We start from the raw sequence: 24400 nt of genomic DNA on the forward strand, positions 1-24400 counted from the left end.
CGATTAGCTGTTTCAATCATTAACAAGGCTATGACAACTATAAATAGCTAGTTCTTGTTAAGAACATATATATAGCTTGTCTAATTAAAAAATTAATAAGGTATTCCAAACATATATCATGTACAAGCTATTCTAAATGCAAAAACACTATAAAAATATCAATCATTGAATATACTTAAATTTGTGCAACCAAACCTTTATAACATAGTATAAAAGTATACATTCTCATTCTCATTCTCACTATATTTGAACACTTTTTAATCTTATAAGTGTTATCTCATGAATTAGATACTAAAAATTTCAATTGTAATATTTATTTTATTAAAAAAGTGAATTGTGATAACAAAATTATATTTGTAAACTTTTAAGAGTTAGGAAAAGACTCTTAATTTTGGTAAGGTATTTTTACAGAATTTTTTTTTAAAAAAATATATCTTTAGGTGAGAGAAAAATTTTAAAGAAAAAATATCTTTAAATAATATAAAAATTTTAGTGTGAATTCATTAAAGTACAAAAAAAATTATTAAAAAAATAAAACTCAATACAACGTCTCAAACCTAAAAGAAAGGCCACGTCATTATTTTTTCTTCAACATGCATGCCATTAATTTGTGTTTGTTTTAAAAGAAATATGGTGTTAAGGGAGTCGAACTCTCAACGTCTAATGCACAACATGCATGCGAATTTTAAACAATTTTTATACAAAGATTATATCAATAAGTATAAATAATTTTATAAAAAAATCAATCAAAAAGTCTAAAAAAAAAAAACTGAAGATTTAGTTTAAATATTTATTTTAGTGCTATGTTGTAAATTTTTATATCTTATCTTGATAGTACAAGTAAAAAGAACTCACACATCTCATTATGGATACATTTAAAATAATTGACAAATAAATTGATATAGATAGTTCTAAAAATTCACCTAGGTTAAACTTATAAAATTAAAATTATGCATGAACCGGTCCACTATTTGGTGTAACCAAATAAAACAGGCAATCATTTATTAATTAGTGATAAAAACCTGAAAATTATGTAGGAATCGGTCGACTGATTAGCTTGATCAGTCTAAATTGATTAACCGTTTCAATTATTAACAAGGCTGTAACAACTATAAATAGTTAGTTTTTGCTAAGAACATATATATAGCTTATCTAATTGAAAAATTAATAAAGTATTCTAAATATATATCATGTACAAGCTATTCTAAATGTAAAACACTACAAAAATATCAATCATTGAAAATACTCAAATTTGTGCAACCAAACCTTCATAACATAGCACAAGAGTATATATTTTCATTCTCACTATACTTGAACACTTTTTAATCCTATAAATGTTATTTCATGAGTTATTGAGATATTAAAAGTTTCAATTGTAATATTCATTTTATTAAAAGAGTGAATTGTGATAACAAAATTATATTTGTAAACTTTTAAGAGTTAGGAAAAGATTCTTGGTTTTGGTAAGGTATTTTTACAAAAAAAAAATTAAAAAGATATATTTTTAGGTAAGAGAAAAATCTTGAAGAGAAAATATTTTTAAATAATATAAAAATTTTAGTGTGGATTTATAAAGTACAAAAAAAAAATTAAAAAAATAAAACTGAATACAACATCTCAAACCTAAAAGAAAGGCCAATTCATTATTTTTTCTTCAACATGCATGTCATTAATTTGTGTTTGTTTTAAAAGAAATATGGTGTTAAGGGAGTCCAACTCTCAACGTCTAATGCACAACATGCATGCGCTTGTCACTTAAGCTACAATTCAAAACTTATAAGACAATGTATTAACCTTGTTTTTTGTTCATTAAGGAAAAAAATAGATATCCTTCTGTCTCTAGCCCGCAACCTCACATTACTTTCAGGAGCTAGCCATTCAGCTACTACATAAAGCTTGTGGTTAAACGTTTAAAAATATATATCAACTTATTTCATATAAACAGTGAAATCAACGGTCGCTTATTGTTTTAGTTGTTTTTATAATAAAGTATGTAATGACGGTAGTTATCCTCTCTATTATACGAGGATGGAAGGAATCTAGTGTCCAAGAGACCCTTGATGGAAAAGGATGAAGCCAAGCCTCTTTCAATATTGTTAAACATAGTGAGCAGTCAAATCACTAGATAGTCTTCAAATTAATCACAATAACATTCAGAACCAAGAAGATAAAATCAATTTCTCTTCATTCATCGATCCCAACCTCATTTGTTAATTTAAAAAAAAAAATCACATTTTGTCACTTTTTACATCTTAGAACTATGAATAAAATGTAAAAACCGGCAACTACACTGGTTATAATAGTTTTCATATGCAACATCAAGCCGAAATATATATAAAAAAGTAAAAGTAGAAGGAAAAAAATTCAAAATTAAAATGCATTAATTTTAATGTAAAAAATGCATTAATGTAAAAATTATGGTGAAAATTAAAGATTGATTTATAGTGGCTAATTAAAGATTGATAATGGTGAAAATTAATTTTTATTATGATCATAATAAATTATTTAACCTTTTAACTTCTAAAACTCACTATAAAAAAAAAAAAGTTGAAAGAAAAGTTCTTGTAGTATTTTTTAAAAAAACAATTTACATACTCTTCCTCACCTTACCTTATTTTTAGCATTTTTCTTCTCATTTTATGCCTTTTTTTCTATCAAATTTGATTATTGTTTTTTAATCACTATTGTTTTTTACTTTGTAAACAATTTTAAATTGATATATTTTCTTGTTTTATCCTTCAATATTATACTAGTTGGGAATTTAGCTTCTTGATTAAGTTCGGATCTAAAATTTCACAAGTTGCAATTTTAAAAGATTTATCTGGGTTTACATGGTTTTTTTTTCTTTTTTTAAGTTTTTTTTCAATTTCATCCATCATCATTTATTTAGTTGAAGATTGGTCTCTATTATTTTTTTTATTTTCAATTGAGTTTCTCATAAATTTTAAAAATAAACAGCATTATTTCATGTTTTAACATTAATTGATAATTAAGTTTTATAGTTTTATTCACTTTGCTTTAGACGAAGTTACCCCAATAACATAACTAGGTCACAAATTTTGCATGGTTACTTGGGTGGACTCGTGTTTTTTTAATCTATTTTGGATTATATTTTTTATTCATTTTTTTCCTTAAATATTTTGTTTAGAAATTGAGTTTTGGATTTGTCTTTTCATTGTATTTTCTATGAGGTTATCATGTTTATAATTAGTTTTTTATTCATTATTTAAGAAGATCCTTCAACATTTAATTTATTAAAAAAATTATTATTTTTTTAATTTTATTCCTCAATATTTAATTGATTGAGAATTTATCTTAATTTGTATTTTTCTTTTTCGCTTTTCTTTTTATGAAGTTATCTCAATCTTATACCCATGATCATAAAATTAATGAGTTAACCTAGTTTAACTTTATTATTTTATTCAATTTACTTCTAATAAGTTGATACCTTAGTGTCACGACTAAGTTGCATATTTGACATGCTAACATGGATGAGCTCGAGTCGAGTTTTTTGACTTGTTTTTCATTGTCAGTTTTTTTTTTCATTTTATTAACTATAGAAGCTTATCCATATACTAAAAATACATGTGTTAGTTATTGATTTTTAAAATTATTTTTAAAATATATTAAAATAATCTGGCAAAAAAATTTAATCTTACCCAATTTCTATTTGGAACGCAATACCCAGGGGGGAGGATGGCAAGGAGTCTATATTTGGTGATGAGAGGGTGTTTGGAAGTGTAGTGATGGTTGGGTTTAATGTGTTTTTTACTCAGAAATGTATTAAAATAATATTTTTTTATTTTAAAAAAATTATTTTTGACATTAGCATATCAAAATTATCTGAAAATATAAAAAAATTATTTTAAGTAATATATATTTTAAATTTTTAAAAAACACGATTTCAACCAAGTTTCTAAATATTTAATAGCCTTCGAAAAAGTCTAAGCTTTTTGCAGTCCTCGAGTCATAAGTCTATACTAAGGTACATGGATACTAAGGTATTAACCATTTTAAAGTATTTTCGTAAATAAAATGAAATTGTCCTAACACAACATCATTGACACATCAAGAATCATTTAGGTATCTTAAAAATCTAAATCCTTCCAAAACTTTTTATTAATATTATTATTAATATGGATGTCCGAGTTAGTTTGCGTGCATCTCAATTAATCACACGAGTCCTGAAATTAATAATCATGTAAGCTTCCAATAACTCTGAGATATGTGAGACTTGAACTGATAACTTGAATAAATCTAAAAACTAACGATATACTCTTTAAAGTTACCTCCAAAACTTTACTATGCTCCAAAGATGCATGTCTAGTTAACTTAAATGGTGCACTTCTTTTCTGCTGCAACTTGCTTCCTAAGTGGAAAATAACGTTATGGGAAATTTTATAAATAAACCACTAAATCTTGTGTTTGATTGGTGAGGAAAAGGGGCCGACCACACGTTCAAATAAAGGCCAAAGTGTAGGTGTTCTTGAGGAAGGAGTAGGGGGGGTGGCAGAATCTATTTTTAGAGAATATTGGTTGGTGTGGCATGTAAAGAGTTATGGATAATAGGCCTTTTAGGAAAGCATTCTTAAAGGTTGCATTAGTGTTACTCTCTTTGTCAAGATTCTTACCAAAGTGAAAGAAGTGTCTAAACCTGGTTAGATGGGTATATTAGATATCTGCTAAGTGGCTCTTGCTTTTGAGCCCTTTGTGCTCCCATTGGCAATCTTAAGTACAGTAATCATTAGTTAATGATAAATCTGCAATTTTGCTAGTAATTATTCCTTTCATTGTTCCTCCACACCAGTGATTGGTCGTTCCTGAAAGCAGCTGAAGCTCAATGTCGATGGAGGACTTCGTAGCAGGGAAATGGACGAATATTCATCGTCAACAAGTTTCAGCATTATATTCCTTTTCAAGGTATTGCTTGGACTGCAAAATTGTTTCATTAAGTCTAGTTGGGTACGGTTTAACCATAAATATTGAGATCGACCTGCATATGGCTTTAGTTCTTCCCTTGAGTTCGTCGCCGCAAACAGTACTGAGGTGCCTAGGGCTCTTTGAAGGTTGATGTTATAGGCGTCAGTTAACCCATAATTAACCATAACAAGAAAGAGCACGAGAAGGCTAAACTTGACCAAGAACTTTGCTTTGGTGGAATGGCCTTGGGCGGTTATTTTCTTATGACAATGGAAGATATAGCAAGTTGATTATCTAATAAGAATGACCTCTCCAGAGCTATTATCAACACAGGAAGCTAGAATTTGTTTGGATATGGAGTGACCTGCACACTGATTGATCCACTCCAACGTGATTTCCAAGGCCAACCAAAAGATAAAAGTGGGTTTCTCAAATCAACTTTTTTCGTTGGCTCGCTTATGACATGTGCATGCTTTAAATCTCAGAGAATATTGCATTCAAAAGCTCCAAGCAATCTGACAAAGTGTGGAGAGCGAAGATTAAAATTGTTGTATATGAAAGTTGAAGCAGAAGCAGTCTCAAGTCTCCACAGCACACCCCACCCTAACACAATCACGTCTACACAACTCGTATCATGCTGCAATTTTATTTATGTTTTCAAAAGAGGGATCAGATCAGAACGCAATGAATTCCATCAAACATGTGAAGAAATGGGCTTAATTGTTGTTGATGTGCTTGCGTGTGAGAAAGGAGCTATGGTGGTCATGTAATGGCAGAACATTGATTTTGAATACTTGCAGCATCTAATGAAGCTTCTTCCATGAAAGAAGCTTATTTTATTTCTTAAAGCCACAGAGACAGACAATTCAAGCTGAAACTAACCAACTAGTGGTGAAATCTATGAAAGTGATTACCACCAGGGGCTGGTACAGCCTTACTGAATAAACAAAAACTGAGATAACATTTAGCTACTAAAAAAAGAAAACATACCAAACACGTCTCATTTTAACATAATAGGAAAGGGATGTAGTCTTTATTTCCCTTCCAAGAACAAACATTAAAAGGCGTTGTCTTGGAGAACCCGTACTTGATTGTTCTGCTCAGGGTAGACCCCTAGATCACAATCACCATATTGTCTTCTTGCGACCAAAGACCGCCATATTCCCCCAAACTAACATCTCCACTTGCTTGCTTGCAGATTGGAGCTTGGTTCCTAGGCTCAAATCCTGCAATGCAAAAAAGAGTTACAATGATCTCTCCTTTTCCTTTTCGAAGGGTTGTGCATATCTTAGTTAACTGATCTGGTCAATAACCTTGATATTGCATGTCATCATATCCACCAAAACCCAAGTAGTTTCCATGTCCTGAGTAAGGTGACATGAAGCCAATGTTATTGAGATCATCAGTAGGTTCAATTTCTCCTGTAAAATTCGAGCATGATGAACCTGGCGAGAATTCTCTATGTCTGTCTGGCTGCCAAGTATTCATGGAGATCGGATACTCGTACTGTGGAAGGTATTGAGCTGCAGTTTCATGTACTTGTGAATAGTCCTGAAACAAAACCACGGAAAAGGTTCAAGAATCTTCATGATATAACAATGTAGTCTATTAATTGCCTTTTCCCTGAGCTATACCTTTGAGGAATCAAGAATTAGATCAGGTGAGATCCAATGGCTTGAAGGATAACTCTCCATTGAAGCAGCTGGCTCAAATTCTGACATTGGTGTGACTTGACAAGGAGAAGTGATAGGACTCGAATATCGACTCTCATTGTTATACAGGTAACTTGCTTGTGAAGACATGTCACATGAGATGTTCGAAGGCTCGTTCGAGATTAGAGCTGAGGTGAAATCCACATTTCTCGAGCTACTGCCGACCTGTTTGGCTTTAGGCTCTCCTTGTGAATCGCTTATCTTCAGACCTTGCTCGTTCTTTTTAACAACATGGCACAAAGCAAAAGCTCCCTGGAGAAAACAATGACCACATACTTCCTCAGTCTCCTTAGCAACTCAAATACATGCTCAATACTCATTGAACTTAATGTGCTTACCTTAAGATCAGGTGATCCTAGAGAAATATCATCGCAAAGGCGATACTCATGCATTACCCAGTCAGTCCTATCTCCTAAAGGAGCCCGTCCGCGATAGAAAACTAGGGTCTTTCTATACCCAGTCACGGCAGGGTTACAGACAACTTTACGGTCTTTTCCAGTAGCCTTCCAGTAGCCAGATTTAGTGGCTCTGTTTGTTCGTGAACCATTTGGATACTTACGGTCCCTGGGACAGAAAAAGAACCACTCCATATCCCGTTTCGGCAGGAATGACTTCTCTGCAAATGACATATTGAAAGTCAAATTTCCGAATTGCTAGAACAACGTGATCCATAGGAAAATTAGAGGGTGGAGCTGTTTCTAATAGTGCTTTCCTTAAAATAAACTGTTACCGAAGATGAAGGAATCCGGTTGAACCGGACTCTATAAGGAAAAAGTTCCAGGCCCCTGTTACGTGAGCTCCAGTGATAAAAGTAATCAATAAAAAAAACAAAACAAAGAAGATACTCTTATCAAGAATAAACAAAAACTTGCTTTTCCATTACTAAAAAAATCTGTGTTCAGACTTCAGACTGTAATGAAGCTACTTTCCCACCATAACAGCTGACATCTTTAGAGCAACAACATATGAATTGATTGAGCTTAGGTCAAAACTTGTCCACCAGAAACTAATTCATACTCCGTGGATATCTAAAATCCAGGTAGCATTTTACGTGTCATATTTACCTCTCTCAAACCAAAGGGGTATTAATTAACAATTCATGTTCTCATGCCGATCATATTGTGGACAGGAATGGAGAACTTCGACGAAACATTAACTGCTCCATAACAATTTAGATCTTAATTACATGGTGTAAATTTAACAGAATATGGGTTAGAGGAAGAGTTACCTGGCAATTCCCATGGATCAAATTTGTACAAATCGATCACGGGGATCACTTCAAGCTCAATTTCAAGCCCTTGAGCTTTCCTTTGCAGGTAATACCCTACCAATTCCTCATCCGTTGGATGAAAACGAAATCCCGGAGGCAATGAAGCCCCTCCCATTATCTCAATCTACCAAGTTCTCTACACCTAGAGTGAAAAGGAACAGAACAGAAACAGAAACAGAAACAGGGTAAACAGAGTAGAGTTACGAAGGTTTCTTGTTAAGTGCCCAGCCTGTTTCTATTAAAGATTTGAAAAATCCAAAAATAAAAGCTCTTATTAACACTAGATCTTTTACCAAAAATCAAGCGCAAATTCCACAGGTTGCGCCCATTGGAGAACAGAATCATTTTCCTTTGAAACTCAACTTTCTTATGATCAAATATTAAGCCTCCACCAACCCCCACAAAAATTAGTCACAAAATGAAGATTGGAATGAATCTAAAAACTTGGATTTTAACCACTACCCAGAATCCGAAATCTGTCTTAAAGGAAAACTTAGATAGTGAACTCAACAAAAAACTCAGTCTGGAAAAACTTGTTAGAACTTCCGAAACTGGCACCTATTGTAATGACCAGAAGGCAAAACTATTCAAGAATCTTTCAAAAACTGCAAATTTTGAACGGATTGGACTCGAAAAACTTTATGCGTGCGAGATCGAGAAAAGCAAGGCCTAGATCGTATATGTGTGTGACTAAAGAAGAGAGAAGGCAGAGCCTGGTAGAGTAGCAATAGAGTTGCAATGTGAGTGTTATATATAGAGACGGAGGACACAAGTCCAAAATTTTGCACACCGAAAGTGGAGGAATTGCTTGTCATGAGCGTACCCAAAATTCCACAGGATGGGCCCTACTTTAAGTTAAACCACTCCACACTTCACACCGAACTGTTTTTTTTTCCCGCCAAAATCAACCGTTGCTTACGAAGATCGCTAATTTTGATTGCTTTTTAACTTGTTTTTATTTACTTGTTTTAGATTGAATTTATTTTTAGAATGTTAGAAAATATTTGTTTTTTTAAATAAACTTCGCTCAATAAAACCTTTTAAGTAATTTAAATTTAAAATTAAATTATATAAAAATGATTTTAGCATGACCCATTAACTTACCAATTTAAAAATATCAAGTTAATAGTTTTAAAAAAAATTAAAAATAATATTAAGAAAAAAAATATAAAATTAATTGAAAAAACTTCTAGAGCTAACTTTTTTATTTCAAGGTTAAAATTAAATTATTTGAGGAATAAAATTAAAAAAATATAAAAAAAATTAACAAGAAAAAAGTTTTTGACTCAACTTTATAACTAGTTTGAATTTAAAATTAAGTTGCGTCAACATTCTCTCTTTTTTTTCATTTCAACTTTTTTTCTTTTTTATTTTCTGTTTTTTTTCAATATTGTTTTTGTTTTTTTTTTCTCAATTTGGGGTGTAAACCGGATTTAGACCAATCAAAAACAAAATGATTTTAAGCCAACAGGGCATAACTGCGTAAGCCTGGATACAATAGATTTACCGTTGAAACCCTAAACATTTTAATCCAGTTTCATCAAAACATTAATTTGTAATAAGAGGAGAGGATTTTAGATTAGACGAAAACTTGTACTTGGAGTTTTCAAATCATTACATGGATTTGAAAAGGAAAAGATAATTACTTTTAACACCGACATATAATATAAATTATATTGAAAATATAGAAAATAAATCATTTTTGCGAGCTCTCACCTTGAAAATGGATCCTTTAACAAATTTTGAAAGGAAAATCGAATGCTTGTTCTCTTTAGTGTATCAGGAAAATTAACGGCAGGTCTTCTATCGTTTTCTTCCCTATGTTAGTCAATGAATGACAGAAGGGGTGAACCGCAATCTTTATTCCAGTCAACACTCTAATGGTTATTTAACCCTGTTTTTCTCTATATTTTAAAAGTATGTTTAAAAAAAAATAATTTTTTTTATTTTGATTAACTTTAAATTAATATATTTTTTATATTTTTAAATTATTTTGATGTCCTGATATCAAAAATAATTTTTAAAAAACAAAAAAAAAACATACTCATATATTTTAACATAAAAAATTATTTGAAAAATAATCATAATTATACTTTTAAACAAACCCTAATAATTCGGTTAAAATATTATTGGTTTGGAATTTAAATTTTTTATTTATATTTATTTTTTAATATTTTTAAATTATTTTGATTAAGCATTATTAAAAATAAAATTTTTTAAAAAAATTATTATACGTGAACTTTTTTTACTAGATTGGTACTGATCTTTCGATAGAGTGTGCTAATCTACACCTCTTCTGTGCCCTAATTTTGGATGTTTGTAGAGCATGCGGTCATAACCCTAATTGAACTAGCTTGAAAGATGTCAGTGTAGAGTGGTCAAGCCTGGCATTGATTGGGGAATTTGGGTTTTCTTGGTGGTCTCCTCCCTCCACGTCAGCCTGAGGCAGACAAAACACTTTTCCATTCTCTCATGGGAGTGATTGTGTCATCAAACTGGGTCCCTTGCTAAAAAAGAGAGCCCTAAAAGTGCTAACTTTGTTATTTTTAATCAAACTTTTTAAAATGAACCAAACAGGCCTTAGTGGAGCTTAGAACTGTCTGAATTCACACCCGGACTAGATGGAAAGTACACTTGTAACGCACTTCTTAATTCCGTTCCCTTGTGAACTCAATTCCTTAACTAGTTAATAAGATAATAATAATAATAATGTATATAAAAACTATTAAAGGTGATTGCAGATAAAATTTAATATTATAATAGTGATTATTTATTAAATTTATTTATATAAAAATATATAAAAATATATAAAAATAATATTTTTTATTTATCAAAATTTATTTTTAATATCAACCCATCAAAATAATTTAAAAATATAAAAAATCAATACTTTTTTTAAAATATAAAATGTAAAAAGAATCAATTGCCCATTAATTATCAATCAGATTCCAACTCCACTAACGGTAACCCTTATTCGTTAAAGAGGATTTTCAACTCCAATCCTCTAATACAGAATGAACCTGCAATCCATAATTATTAATGAATAAAAAAATCTTAAAGTTGGTTGCCGTCACATGTCTTTTTTCATTCAAAGAAGTGTAAACGTGAGTGCGCACTCTCTGTATGTAATAGCATGTCTGTAAAATTATTTTAAAATGATTTTTTGTTTTTAAATTAATTTAATATGTTAATATAAAAAATAAATTATAAAATATTATTTAAATATATTTCTAATTAAAAAATACTTTAAAAAACAACTATTATAGCTACGATGTCATATCACTCAAATAAAATGCTACCATAACTTCTTCTTTTTTATCTCATGCTTAAATGGGCACTTGCACATAACATAGGGTGCACATATTTAGCAAAGAAATTAACTAGCGAGGTTAACTTGGTTTAGAGGTTAAAGGAAGCTAGGGGGCGTCTTGCTTTAGAGCTGAAACAGCTTTTGGCTATGCTTATATATTTATGTGTCTATCAATTTGGTGATAATTTGATTGTGACTTGAAATAATTTTCACAAAAAAAGAAAATAAATAAATAATTGTAGCTAACCGCTCTCTACATCAGGAAAATGGAAGGAGATATTAAAAATAAAAATTACCTTTCATCCTTATGGATTGTTCTTTCACATTTAATAATATATAGGATAGGGTTCCGCCTAGCTTATTAGCAGACTTTAGAAAAGAAATTACATGTCTTTCCTTTCACCATGGGAAAGGGGCAAGCAGAGAGAGCGGATATACTGCCACGTGGATTTAGTGGTAAAATTTAGTGACGAAATGAGGATTAACGGAAACTTTATTAAAATACGACTGCATGCCCGCAAATTAAAGTATGCCATCCTGCCTTGCGGGCACCAATTCAAATCATTGTGCGGCATAACTTGGTACAATTTGATTTTAAAATTTTCAATTTTTTCTACCTTTTCAATCTCCCTTTTAAAAAAAAAAAAAAAACTCAAAAGGGATATCTTGATTGAAGAATATATTAAAAAAAAAATAAGCATTTAAATTGATTCCTTAACAAAAATTTGTCATATAAACATTCATATTAGTAGAGTTTAATTAAAAAAAGATAGTAATTCAAAATAAAAAATAAAGAGATATGATTAATACAAAAAAGAACGTACACTAGATCATCAGTCTATGTTATGTTGAGAATATGATTAAATATTTTTTTATAAGTTAAAAAAATATTTAAACATTACTAATGTGTTTTTTAATAAAAAAAATAATCATGAACTCCAAATCTAATGTATATTGAATGACATCTTTTTTAAATATTAAGCTGGTCACATATTACCCAAATATTTTTTTTATATTGAGACAGCAACATATTGGATCGATCTAGTAAATTAACTTGTCAATTTTACAACCCAACTCATGTGATAACCTTATAGTAGCCATATCAAAATAAATTATAAAACTCAAACTTGAATCAACCTAATATTGAAGGATAAAACTAAAAAATATATTGAATTAAAAAAAAAAAGATCTAAGTCAACACGGGTTAACCTTTCACACTCACAACCCGAGTTCTGAGATCAAGATAATTGCATCGAAAGCAAAAAAAAAATGCAAAGCCTAATTCTCAACTAACTCAATGTTGAAGAATAAAATTAAAAGAAAATCAATTAAAAAAGGACAAAAATCAAAAGAATGGGGACTATATTGGAAAAAAAAACAATAAACCATAAAATAGGATAGAATGATAAAGTTAAAAACTAATAAAACTTTTATAAAAAGAAAAAAAAGACTAAGAGTGTGTTTGTTTTTTCTTTAATTATTGTGGCTGTGGTTGAAAAAAAAATGATTTTAAAAAAAGCATTTTTTCTGCGGTTTGTGCATATATAATGTGTGTTTGGTTAAAATTATGGTTTGACTTTATTGTGGTAAAAATCATGACATGATATGTTTAGTTAAAAATATGGTTGCGGTTGATGTTGTTCATAAAATGACTAAAAAGAACATAAATTAAATAAGTCTTTGTGCTAAGAGAAAACAAAACATGTAGTCCAAATAAAAACTAGCAAAAAAATAAAATTATTCTTTGTTATTGCAAAATAAATATTATTGTCCCATCAAACTATTTACAACGTCATCATGAATATAATTCATACGAATAAAATTATTCTTTGTTATTACAAAATAAATATTATTGTCCCATCAAACTATTTACAACGTCATCATGAATATAATTCATACGTGATGCTCTCTGGTGGCCACGTGATTGTGATTGTGGAATGACATTGGCAAAAGTATCCGAAGGAACAAAATTAGGATGGCTATCAAACTCTTTAAATGCAACATCTTGACCCGACTTCCTCTGAATGTAGTTATACATTGCCATTAATGCCACAACAATTTTAAATTGTGTTTTGTAAGGAAACTCAGGCATATTTTGCAAGATTCGACACCTTTTCTTCTAAATTTTTAATGTACGTTCAATTACACATCCTAACGATGAATGGACATAGTTGAATAGTTCCTCTCAACTTCATGGTTGTCCTCGTCAATAAAATTATGAAAGATGATATCTCTCCTCTCTATATGTACCCAAATAACTGTACTCATTCAAATATGTTGAATTAACAAGATAATACTTCCCTGCATCAAAATAATGATTGTTTCATTCTTATTTCCTATTTCACATAAAGAAAAAAAAACATAAGAATAGCTTAATAACACCCCTATTTTTTTCTGGTGAATATCTTCTAGTGGCTTCAAAAATCATATATTTGGATTTCCAATCTTGAAATATTATTATATCGTGTGCACTACCTTCCTACCCAGCCCAAACAAATATAAATTGTATGTCAAAGCTACATACTGCCATTATATTTTGTATTGGAACACCTTTTCTACCAATATATGAGATTTGATTTTCTTGTGATACACATATACGTACATGTGTTCCATCAATCGCTCTAATATAATTCTATAAAAACAAAAAAAATTATTGCCAAATCAATTTAATAGTGCTTAAATATTTGTTTGTAACCTTTGGAAATATTTAACAACTTATATAAAGTATTTTTTTATTTTGAAATAGGGCATATATCTTGGATTCATTGTAATTTTCATGGGTGTTGTTATGAATTTTGGATCTACTAGTTTGATAAAATCAATAGCTAGTAAGCACATGGACCGAAGAACTTTGTTGAAATATCTGAAAACGATTTTACCTGAATATTGAAATCTCTCATGAACTTCCTTGTTCAAAGCTCCTAGAGTTAAAGTGTAGAGAAACATGCCTACCTTCTCAATAACACTCATCTTTCTAAACTGTTTCAACTCGTTCACCGTTTCCAAATCAACATACAAACTCTTCAATGTGTCTGTATCCATTTGAAACATGTTAACATAACTTACCAAATGCCTATTTAAAATTTCAATCAACTATCTCATTCATATATTGTATGAAACCATACATGGTTCTTTATAAATATATGTATTATAATACAAAGTCAGTGCTCCAGCAATGCATATTATTAATTTATTGCGATCGCACTCTTTATGCCAAAATAATTCACCTACATCATCATCATCGTGTTGATTTTGGTCTTCGTCATCGTTGTCATCCATATTGTTCCCATAACCAGCACCGACACTACCTTCAAAACCACTTCCAGAACTTGTACAAGCAAACCCATCAGACACATACTGAACAATATTATTCATAATATTATCATACTGGTCATCAAATATAGCATTAAATCAATTTGCATCCATATCTACTAACACAACATAATTTTAATTTTCAACCTGCAAAGTACCATTAAAAATACATGTTCATAGAATAATTTGTTTTGGATATTTTAAACTTTAATGGCGACCTGAACTTAACCCAGAACAATTACATTGAAGCAATCCCTAATTATCGCATATATTTTACTTATAATTAATGAATTCAATATTTTACAACACAAACATAATTTTAATTTTCAACCTATAAAGTACAGGTAAAATTACATGTTCACGGAAGAATTTGTTTCAAATATTTTAAACTTTAATGGTGACCTGAACTTAACCCAAAACAATTACGTCGAAGGGATCCCTAATTATCACATATATTTTACTTATAATTAATAAATTCAATATTTTACAACACAATAATAATTTCAATTTTCAACCTGCAAAGTACCAGTAAAAATACATATTCATGGAAGAATTTCTTTTGAATATTTTAAACTTTAATGGTGACCTGAACTTAACCCAAAATCACGTCAAAGCAATCCCTAATTGTCGCACATATTTTACTTATAATTAAAGAATTCAATATTTTACAACACGACCATAATTTTAATTTTCAACCTACAAAGTACCAGCAAAAACATAAAGAAACAATCTTTTTTACTAAACAGGAGCCAGAGGCAACAAAATTGCATTACTTTTTGCTTCATTATTTTTACATAATATAGCTCACACAACTTTGAAATTATTAACACATAGAACCTCAAATCAGCAACTAACATTCTCAAATCAAAGCAATTCACATGGCAGTGTCAAACCAGCAAACCAAGCACAAGACCAGCCACAGATTTGTTCAAAAAAAATAAAGGAACAATCTGTTTGACTAAACAGCAGCTATAGGAAAACAAAATTGCACTACTTTTTGCTTCATTATTTCTACAGAAAATAGTTCACGCAACTTTGAAATTATTAACACATAAAACCTCAAATCAACAACTAACGTTCTCAAATCAAAGCAATTCACTTGGCAGTGTCAAACTAACAAACCAAGCATAAGATCAGCCACAAATTTGTTTTAAAAAAATAAAGGAACAATCTGTTTAACTAAACAGCAGCTATAGGACAACAAAATTGCATTACTTTTTACTTCATTATTTCTATAGAAAATAGTTCACGCAACTTGAAAGTTATTAACACATAAAACCTCAAATCAACAACTAAACTTCTCAAATCAAAGCAATTCACATGGCAATGTCAAACCAGCAACTAAACCTTCTTAAAACAAAGCAATGCACGTAGGAATGCTTGAAATATTTATTGGCAATAAATAAACATGGCTAGCATGAGAATGCAACTTAAATAGAAACACAGACATCACAGAAATTCAAACCATTATAGCCATTAAGCTCAACAACAATCATTCAAACCATTAGCAGCCATTCAACTTAGCAACAAACATTCAAGCCATTAGCAGCCATTCAACTCAGCAACAACAATTCAAATTAGTAACAAACATTTAAGTCATTAGCAATAATTCAACTCAACAATAACCATTAAAACAATTAACAGTCATTCAACTCAGCATTAACCATTAAAATTGAGAAATTACAATATCTAATTCTAGGCTTAAACAGCAAACACAACAAATGTTTTACAACCATTCAACCATTAACAACTACAAAAGTCAACATGAAACCTATAATTTCAGCTTGTAACATGTATAAATACAAATGTTTAACCCATCTCAAACATAACATATTATCTAACAGATACAAATACAATACAATTACTCAACATAACATACATTATAAATTTAAAACCTGGAAAAAACAACAATGGTTAAACCCTTTCCATCAACCATTTAGCAATAACACAACAACAACAACACCTCATGAAGTGCACCTCACCATAAGGATTGGTACTGTAATCTTTTAACTGCAAAAACACATAACCACACATAACCATTCCATATGGTAATGGATTATTCAAATGAAAAACAAACAGGATCAATATGCTAGACATTCAAACAACACTTCAATTATGAAATGCATGAAATACTCACCAAAATATATAACATACAGTAAACTTTAATTACTGCTAAATAGAATATAAATAAGTGAGTATTTCCTTTAGCAAATGTACACTTATATCAAGGTTTGTTGTTTGCCCTTCGATCAAACATTAATTTCACCATTGAAATTTTTGGTCCATATCACCAATTACTGCCAACATTTCCCTCTTACTTTTAACCATAAAAAACTCAATTGCAAAACAATAAAGCTCACTACTGAAAACCACTTTCTCAATGGAGTGGAACTCCTTCATGACATCTGTTATGCTACATCTTATTTTATCCAAACCACTTGATGTGTATTCATTCTTAGTAAATACACTATTAACCAATCTATCTAAACATGAAAAAAATTGAGCTCCCCTTCCAGAACTTTTTTTTTTCATTTTTTTGTGTACATTGTTACACATCTTTTATCTTCCCACTACTACTACTAGGATTGCTTGTGCTGTTGGAAAAATTGACACTAGTAACCATATTATTGACATCATCTATGAAATTTGGTAAACTATCCTTTTCAGAATCATCACTACCTTCCTCTAGATAAGGATTCTTATATATTGCGTTAGTTTGCCTTTCACCAATACCATCTTCATCAGAATTCAAAATCTGTGATAGAGCCTAAGTATATTGACCGATAGCCACAATATTTGTAAACATGATATCATATTTATAACACAATATGGGATCGATGCCAATATGCCTAAACTTTCTGGCTCCGCGTATCTCCAACAAAAAGGGACAATCAAGATAGAAATGCATTATAATTAGTGTAATAACACATAATAAAATAATTTATTATAGCTATACACATACTAAAAATGGGGGTGTATTTTCCAATCTTTTTTAATTTCATCCCATTTATTCTTTAATTGTGCTTTCATTAATGTATGGCCAGTTTGCTCCTTAAAACAATTCATAACATATTTCCAACCAACTTTGTCGGAATGTGTGTTCGGTCGCGTACCTTGCTCAATTGCTTTAATACATATGTCACAAAAAGTGTTCAACATCTCTCTAGTCCAATAAGCCTTATCTTGTGATTGAGAATCCTCCATATTCTTGATTAAAATATTTTATCTAATATACAATTCATAGGTTAATTTTCTAGCAATGTAACAGATATAGAATACACAATCTTTCTTAATACAACAACTTAAAAAAAGCATGCAATTTCAGAAAATAGACTTAATATAATGAGCTAACCAAAGTGTCAGGTGCGTAATAAAAAATATAATGGAAGTTAATTTATTACTGAGTTGTTGATAAATTCCACATCATATGGCTGTAATTTTTTTCCTAAACTATCTATAAATTGAAAACATGTAACCCACCATCTGGATTGCGCCTTCTAGTTTTGTTGTGCATTTTTCTTTTAGAATATTAGAAATACTTTCATTTTATAAATGCTTAATTTTTTAAAAAAATATTTATTATTTCCTTGTCAAATAATCAATAACCCACTATATACTATCCGCTTATGTTTAAGAGTGAACCAAACTATTTTTTGTGTTTCTTGGGTTAGAGAGCAAAACCATTTTAATTGCTGGGTATATTTACATTTTTATTCCTATAAGCCAATGTTTTCATTTCCTAAATAGAATCTGCCAATGATTTCATATTACAGTAGCTCCTAAGATTTCTTATATTTAATTTCCTCATGTGTTTAATTACATAAATAGATATGACATAAAGCTAATAAACACCTTCAAGGCCATGTTCAACAACTAGATATTCATATAGGTGTCATATTTATACCAATTAAACACATGTAAATTCAAAACACACACGGTAATTGACCTTGATGTTAATTATTCAACTAAAATAGAGATAATAAATCTTAAAATTAAAAATATGAACTTCCAAAAATACACAACATATGACCTTGATGTTACTTGTGCAACCGAAACATAGATTGGTAAGTGTTGTGCTTGAGCTTTTCAGAAGATATATTTCGATGCCCCATTTAGTTTTGGCAATCAAAACAAAATGAATTCTCGCACATTCAATAATTTTATCATACCCGACCTCACTTAACCCGTGATTTGACTTGATGGTGAACACCTGTACTACGGTCGATAATTTATTATAGTTTGTGCAGCCATCCTATAATGGTTCGTCAGAATCTTTCAACAAATCAAAAAACCTAGTTGCACTTGTATTAGGTTCTTCTTATACAATTGAACATTGACTGACATTACCTTGATTCATTCTCATTACATCCATAACTATATTTTTGTAAGGATTAGTGTTGTCATTTGTCGCTTCATGCATGTTGCTAGCACTAGAAGTTGACCCAACCATTGTTTCTCCCATTCTCCTCTTACTAACAAATACTTCTCCATGTGCATACCAACACTGGTAATTCTTCACAAACCCTTTGTGTAGAAGATGCATCATTACAACATCTGGATGCAGATACATTTTATTTTAACACTTCCTGCATGGACACCTAATACTGCCTCCAGTAAAATTTATGGGAATAAATGTTGTGAAATTAATAAAATCTTGAACCCCATTACAATAATCCATCCTCCACAATCCTTGAAATGAATCTCGATACATCTATGAATGACCATCCATGACTTATATCGAACCTCAATAAAATTATGATGACATCATGTATTAATTAATTATGTTAGGTAAATAAACTTGCAAAAATATTAATTTACCTCGAGATTATCTAATAAACCAATCACAACTTCTCGTAAATATTAAATATTCATTATCATGTATCAACGTCCATACAAATTTATATATATATATTTACAGAAATTACCACTCTACAATACCATTGATAAAACTTAAAATAGACCAATTAAGCAAGCTATTAATTATTTCAAAACAACGCATGTAATTCGATAATTCCATAAAGTTTTAATAATTTACAAACAAATACAATCTTATAAAATCTAAAACAAACCATAACATGTATAAAATTATACATTCATATACTACAAGTTTGTTTAAGAAATAACAATAAAACATGTACATCTACTAACAAAATACATATACTAAAAAAAACAATAAAATTGACATTTAAATGTTAAAATTTAAAAAGATAGAATTATTTATAAAAATTAATAAAATCTATCGGTAAATTAGAATATGAATGTTGTGACCACAAAACTTCAAGAAATATAACATGTTGTGCTGAGATGAGGGAGATTTTTGTTTGGGGGGAGGGGGGCTGGTTGTTTGCAGGTGAGGAGAGTTGGGATTAGGAAAAAGAAGGAGAAACAGGGGAGGAGAGGGTCGGCAGAGAGGGCATATATTAACTTTTTCCAACAGTTTCACCAACAGAATAATTCGTCAGTAAGTCCATCTACTATTCTAACAGAAAAATCAACACGTCACCATACGGATCTGCCATTTCAAATCCGTTGGTAATTCCATCGATATTTTAAACGGTGAACCAGTCACATCACTGTACCGAGTTGTCATTTGGAATCTATCGGTGATTCTGTCAGTAAAAATCACCTGTGAAAACCATCACATCAGCGAACCACCTTTTTTTTTAATTCTAAACTTTTCATTTGTAATTCAGTCAGTAACTACCAATAGACGATGTTCGTCGGTAATTACCGATGGAATTATAGACTGAAAGTGTTTTGTCGGTAAGTTCAACCCTAAATTACTAATAGAAATATTCTGTCAGTAAGTCTGTTGCTATTAAGCGAATTTCTGGTAGTGATTGTTAGTAGCATTTTCTGAAGAGCAGTCATGGAAAAAGCAAGGCAGAGTTGCTTTTGTTACTCCTGCGTTTGGAACGCACATTTGTATGAGACCTATGCATCAAAAACTATAGTCAGTTGTTAACCAAACACATTGCAAATTCCTAACGCACTAAACATGGGTGTTACCACATAACCAAACAGGGTCTAAATTGAAAACAAAAAAAAAATTACAAAAAAAACCATAATAAAAGGTTAGAAATCAAAAGAATAAGGACTGAAATTGAAATACAAAAAATAAAGAGAACTAAGGTATATTATTTAGGGGAGGAGAGGGAAAAGAAGAGTGGCTCATCGATGAAAAACTACTTCACCTCGACCAACATGCACCACATCAAGAGAAAAGAAACACAAAGATGCTTTCAACAACACTATGAAATGGCAGGTTTGACCATTAAAAGATGCCGCATGAACCGTTCAAAAAGTTGGGGTGCCTCCCTTGTGCTGGTACGGAGACAGCATGCGACAATAACTTTTTAAATTTTAATATTAATTAATTAACTTAAAATGATCAAATTATCCCTGATTATCATGAAATTAACAAAAAAAAAAAACTGTGTGGGAATATCATAAGTCCCTGATGCATGCTTTATTTCTGTATGAGAGGGCAAAGATTTATTTTCAAGGTATTTTAAAAATAAAAAAGCTGTAAATAACCTAGATCCTCAACAGACAATTTAAATTTTTTGATCCGAATGGTAATTAAGTTATTTGATTATTCTTAAATAATAAAAAAAAGTCACATATTTTCGCGGCCAAATCATGGATGAATAATAACCAGTAAGTCATGCAAAAAGACAAAACCATCCAGGCTCATAGGCCTCTTAACTTGTTTTTGGAAGGATACAAAATCTATTGCACTGTAGCAATTATTAATGAATTTAGAGTATGTGCAGTGATATGAGACTTGGATCATAGTCTCACAGATTCTAATCCCTCCCCTCTTAACCAATAAACCATCATTATGAATATACTAGTTGCGTTTTACATTAGTTCTCAAATTTTTTTCCATGGAAAATTTCTTGCAACGATGTGGATGTTTTGGCCAGCTTGACTCCATTTGGCCTTTCAGTTCAACCTTCATACTAGCAGTCTTTTAATTGAAGGACACTCAGTAATTTCCAAATAGATTTACCAAGGATTAAGGGAACTATATAAGAAGCCAAGTGATGCAGTACAATTTCTAGTCGAGAATTCAAAAGGCAAATTCTTGGATCCCTGTTTCTTTTTCTGTAAGGGGTTTAACGAATTCTCTTTCTGCTCTGTTTCTCAAAGATGTAACCTGCTAAAGAAATTCTGATGGTCTGCTTTCATGAATTCATGTAAGTAGCACTCGAAAAATTCTGCCTGCTGAAATTCAACCAGAAGCCCTTCATTCTTTTCTTACATTCTGACAATTAATTCTGAAATTTCCATAGCTGAACGTCTCAAATCTATGTATCAAGTTGACCACTTTTCAGTTACAAAGAAAAACCATATGCAAAACCACGTTGGATGAATGAATCTGTCCAAAAAACTCAATGCTGTGGGATTAAAAATAAAATAAAATTGACCCAAACAGGGGTCATCAAAGTCTCATTTGATGAGTCGGATGCGTGTGTAGAACACCACAAAATCAAATGTGAAATGATCAAATGCACAGAGAAAAGTTTGGTCGTGAGTGCTGTTTAGTGAAGGGTCGATAATGGAAGAAATAGGAAGGCTCCTAGCTCTTTCTTTTATGGGGAATTGGAAAATGAGAAAACCACCTTATCGCCCTTGTCATTGTTTTGTCTAGTGCTTTCGGCCCCTTTGTCCCCCGGTGCCTTGGACCATGGTTAACACCACCACCTCCCCTGTGTCATCAACGGCTCAGAATTTCTGTGTTCACTTGGAACAGCGGAGTCAAAATATTGACAGGCTATTTATTTATTGCCTGGACAAGGACACCACCCGTATTGGCTTTCATAAATCGCCTTCAACATTATCATAATGATACTTTTGAGCTGTTGTCCGGTGTTAGCTTCTTATTAGATTTACTCTTTCTACTATTACTTCATTTTTTAATCGGAAAAGGTTGTTGAGGGGAAAAAAATCATGATGAATGCATGGATATAGGTATCTTATCTATATCTAATTAGAACAAAAAATCAGTTTACGCATAAATGCATGACAATTGAATACAACAATTTTTTGAATCCCAATACCAGAGCTTGAGTTCAATAAATACTCCCTTGGATCAATATGACTGCATTTCACACAGGCAGGAAGAAGTTCACGGCCATCGCCATTGTTATAAGACGGGTAGCTAAAATGTTCCTATTTTTGGCCTGGACCACGACCGAACAGGACCATTACGAGAGGCGAAGATCGAGCGCGAGAGAGGGGACAGGTTGCTTTCCCACATCAGTGGGTGAGATTGCATTTTAGAGATGGCGTCAAGATTCGGTAATAATCATAAAGGAAAAGCTCCAACTCAAGATTTTGGCCGCATCCAGCAAATAATTGTGTTAGTGAGAGGGAGGGAGGGGGGGAGACTTTTCTTTTTTTTTATTATTATTATTAACGTGAAAGTTTGTACTAGTTTGTGTATATAAATTTTAAAATTAAAAATTATATAAGTCATTAATAATCTTTAAATTTATAAAATTTTAACTGTTAATCTTAAAAAATAAATTTAAAATTTAATCAATTAAATTATGTCTCGGAATTACAGGGAGAGAGTCTTGCAGTGGGTCATGGTGGTTGAATCTAACTATATATTTCCATGATTATTACGCGGCTATATAATTTCGTCTTTTGGAAAATGTTAAAAGGGGATAAAAAGGCCAGCAGCCTCCGAACCCTATTTAGCAAATTGGAAAGAAGACAAGAGAGTTGCATTCAGCCCCTCTCTGTCTCTTCTCATTACAATAATCTTGTGTTAATCAATGATGTCCCCTCTGATCATCATTCATAATGCTGTGAAGAAACCTTGACCTTTGATCAAGCAAGAACAACGAGTTCGTGTGGGGGACATGTTGCGACAATTAATAAAGTGGTGACTTATGTTCATTTCTGTGTATTTATCCCATAAAGTGGCAGATTATGTAAGCTTAATTCCACATGTAATTGCATGAGGATAGACTAAGAATATTATTTAATAGTAATTAGCAGACAATTTTAAGATTTTGTTTTCTATGAGAATATTGACCAAGAGTGATATAATCTCTAGACTATAGAGATGAATGAACTGTTTGATGGATTCAACTGTTGGAGTAGTTTAACCATTATATATATGGTCAAACAACGTATCAAGTATTGTTAATAAGGTTTCAAATAGACAATAATTTTAATAACGACAAAGACATATCATTACATTATATTAAATTAAAGAAAAACTAAAAGGTGTGTTGAATTTACTGCTGAGTGCACTATGAAGGCACAATGCTTCATCTTCTTCTTTTCTTCTTTTTCTTCTTCTTTGTCTCCTGAGAATTTTTGCGCTTTGATCACCATACAATTTAGTCCTTAATTTAGTCCTTCTTTATTATGTTGATTTCTTTATTATGTTGATTGGGTTCTTAGCTTAATAATTGGTTTCAGCTTGTTTATTATGCAATTATCATGTTGAAAAAAAAAAAAAGAGTCTAGTATTGGATTGATGTTTAATTTGATAAAATAGAATTCACTTTTTTTACATACAAAAATTAAGATTTAAAAGACCAAATCTAACAGTAAGTAACAACGCAAAAGTTTTTTCCATTGTTTATTATGCAACTTGCTGGGGATTCGGCATGTGGATTCTTTTTTCTATTAGTTTGGCATGTGAATTTTAGGTCCTTTTAGTTTGAAAATTTTAGGTTTTAGTCCAAAACTTTATTTGTAATATGTTTTGATATTTGGATTTAAGAAAGGAGATAGAAACTCATTGAAAAATTAAAAAGGGAAGAAACAATTGTTAATTGACCATATTTTGGCAACTAAAATAGTTGTTTTTCATATAAACAGGTTTCAGTTGATGTTGATGAGAGGATT

The 24400-nt window shown here is 30.8% G+C and overlaps 1 protein-coding gene and 1 long non-coding RNA gene across 4 annotated transcripts; both read right to left on the reverse strand.

Moving 5' to 3' along the window:
• Window positions 1-1120: 1120 nt before the first annotated feature.
• LOC105121590 (uncharacterized) lies at window positions 1121-12244 on the reverse strand. Its single transcript, XR_841567.1, has 3 exons — window positions 12235-12244; window positions 1756-1760; window positions 1121-1204 (listed from the first exon to the last, which is right to left on the reverse strand). It is a non-coding gene; the product is annotated as an uncharacterized LOC105121590 (long non-coding RNA).
• LOC105121589 (NAC domain-containing protein 86-like) lies at window positions 5725-8629 on the reverse strand. Of its 3 annotated transcripts, XM_011020301.1 has the most exons (6): window positions 8196-8629; window positions 7861-8044; window positions 6971-7248; window positions 6555-6884; window positions 6234-6471; window positions 5725-6146 (listed from the first exon to the last, which is right to left on the reverse strand). In XM_011020301.1, the coding sequence occupies exons 2-6, from the start codon at window positions 8015-8017 to the stop codon at window positions 6034-6036; spliced, it is 1116 nt and encodes a 371-aa protein (XP_011018603.1). In that variant the 5' UTR covers window positions 8018-8044; window positions 8196-8629; the 3' UTR covers window positions 5725-6033. The 3 variants fall into 3 exon arrangements, with proteins under 3 accessions (XP_011018603.1, XP_011018602.1, XP_011018604.1); XM_011020300.1 differs by having other exon boundaries at window positions 7861-8629; XM_011020302.1 differs by lacking the exon at window positions 8196-8629 and having other exon boundaries at window positions 6971-7417; window positions 7861-7946.
• Window positions 12245-24400: the final 12156 nt, after the last annotated feature.

This window comes from Populus euphratica, unplaced genomic scaffold, assembly GCF_000495115.2.
Source record: "Populus euphratica unplaced genomic scaffold, PopEup_1.0 scaffold25.1, whole genome shotgun sequence".
In the NCBI taxonomy this organism is placed as follows: Eukaryota; Viridiplantae; Streptophyta; class Magnoliopsida; order Malpighiales; family Salicaceae; genus Populus; species Populus euphratica.

What these genes read in the sequence shown, in the direction of transcription:
- LOC105121589 (XM_011020301.1), bottom strand. Translation starts at nt 8,017, where the DNA reads ATGGGAGGGGCTTCATTGCCTCCGGGATTTCGTTTTCATCCAACGGAT. An exon ending in TAGGATCACCTGATCTTAAG is followed by an intron (nt 6,885 to 6,970) that starts GTAAGCACATTA and finishes TGTTTTCTCCAG; the next exon opens with GGAGCTTTTGCTTTGTGCCA. An exon ending in TAATTCTTGATTCCTCAAAG is followed by an intron (nt 6,472 to 6,554) that starts GTATAGCTCAGG and finishes GTTTTGTTTCAG; the next exon opens with GACTATTCACAAGTACATGA.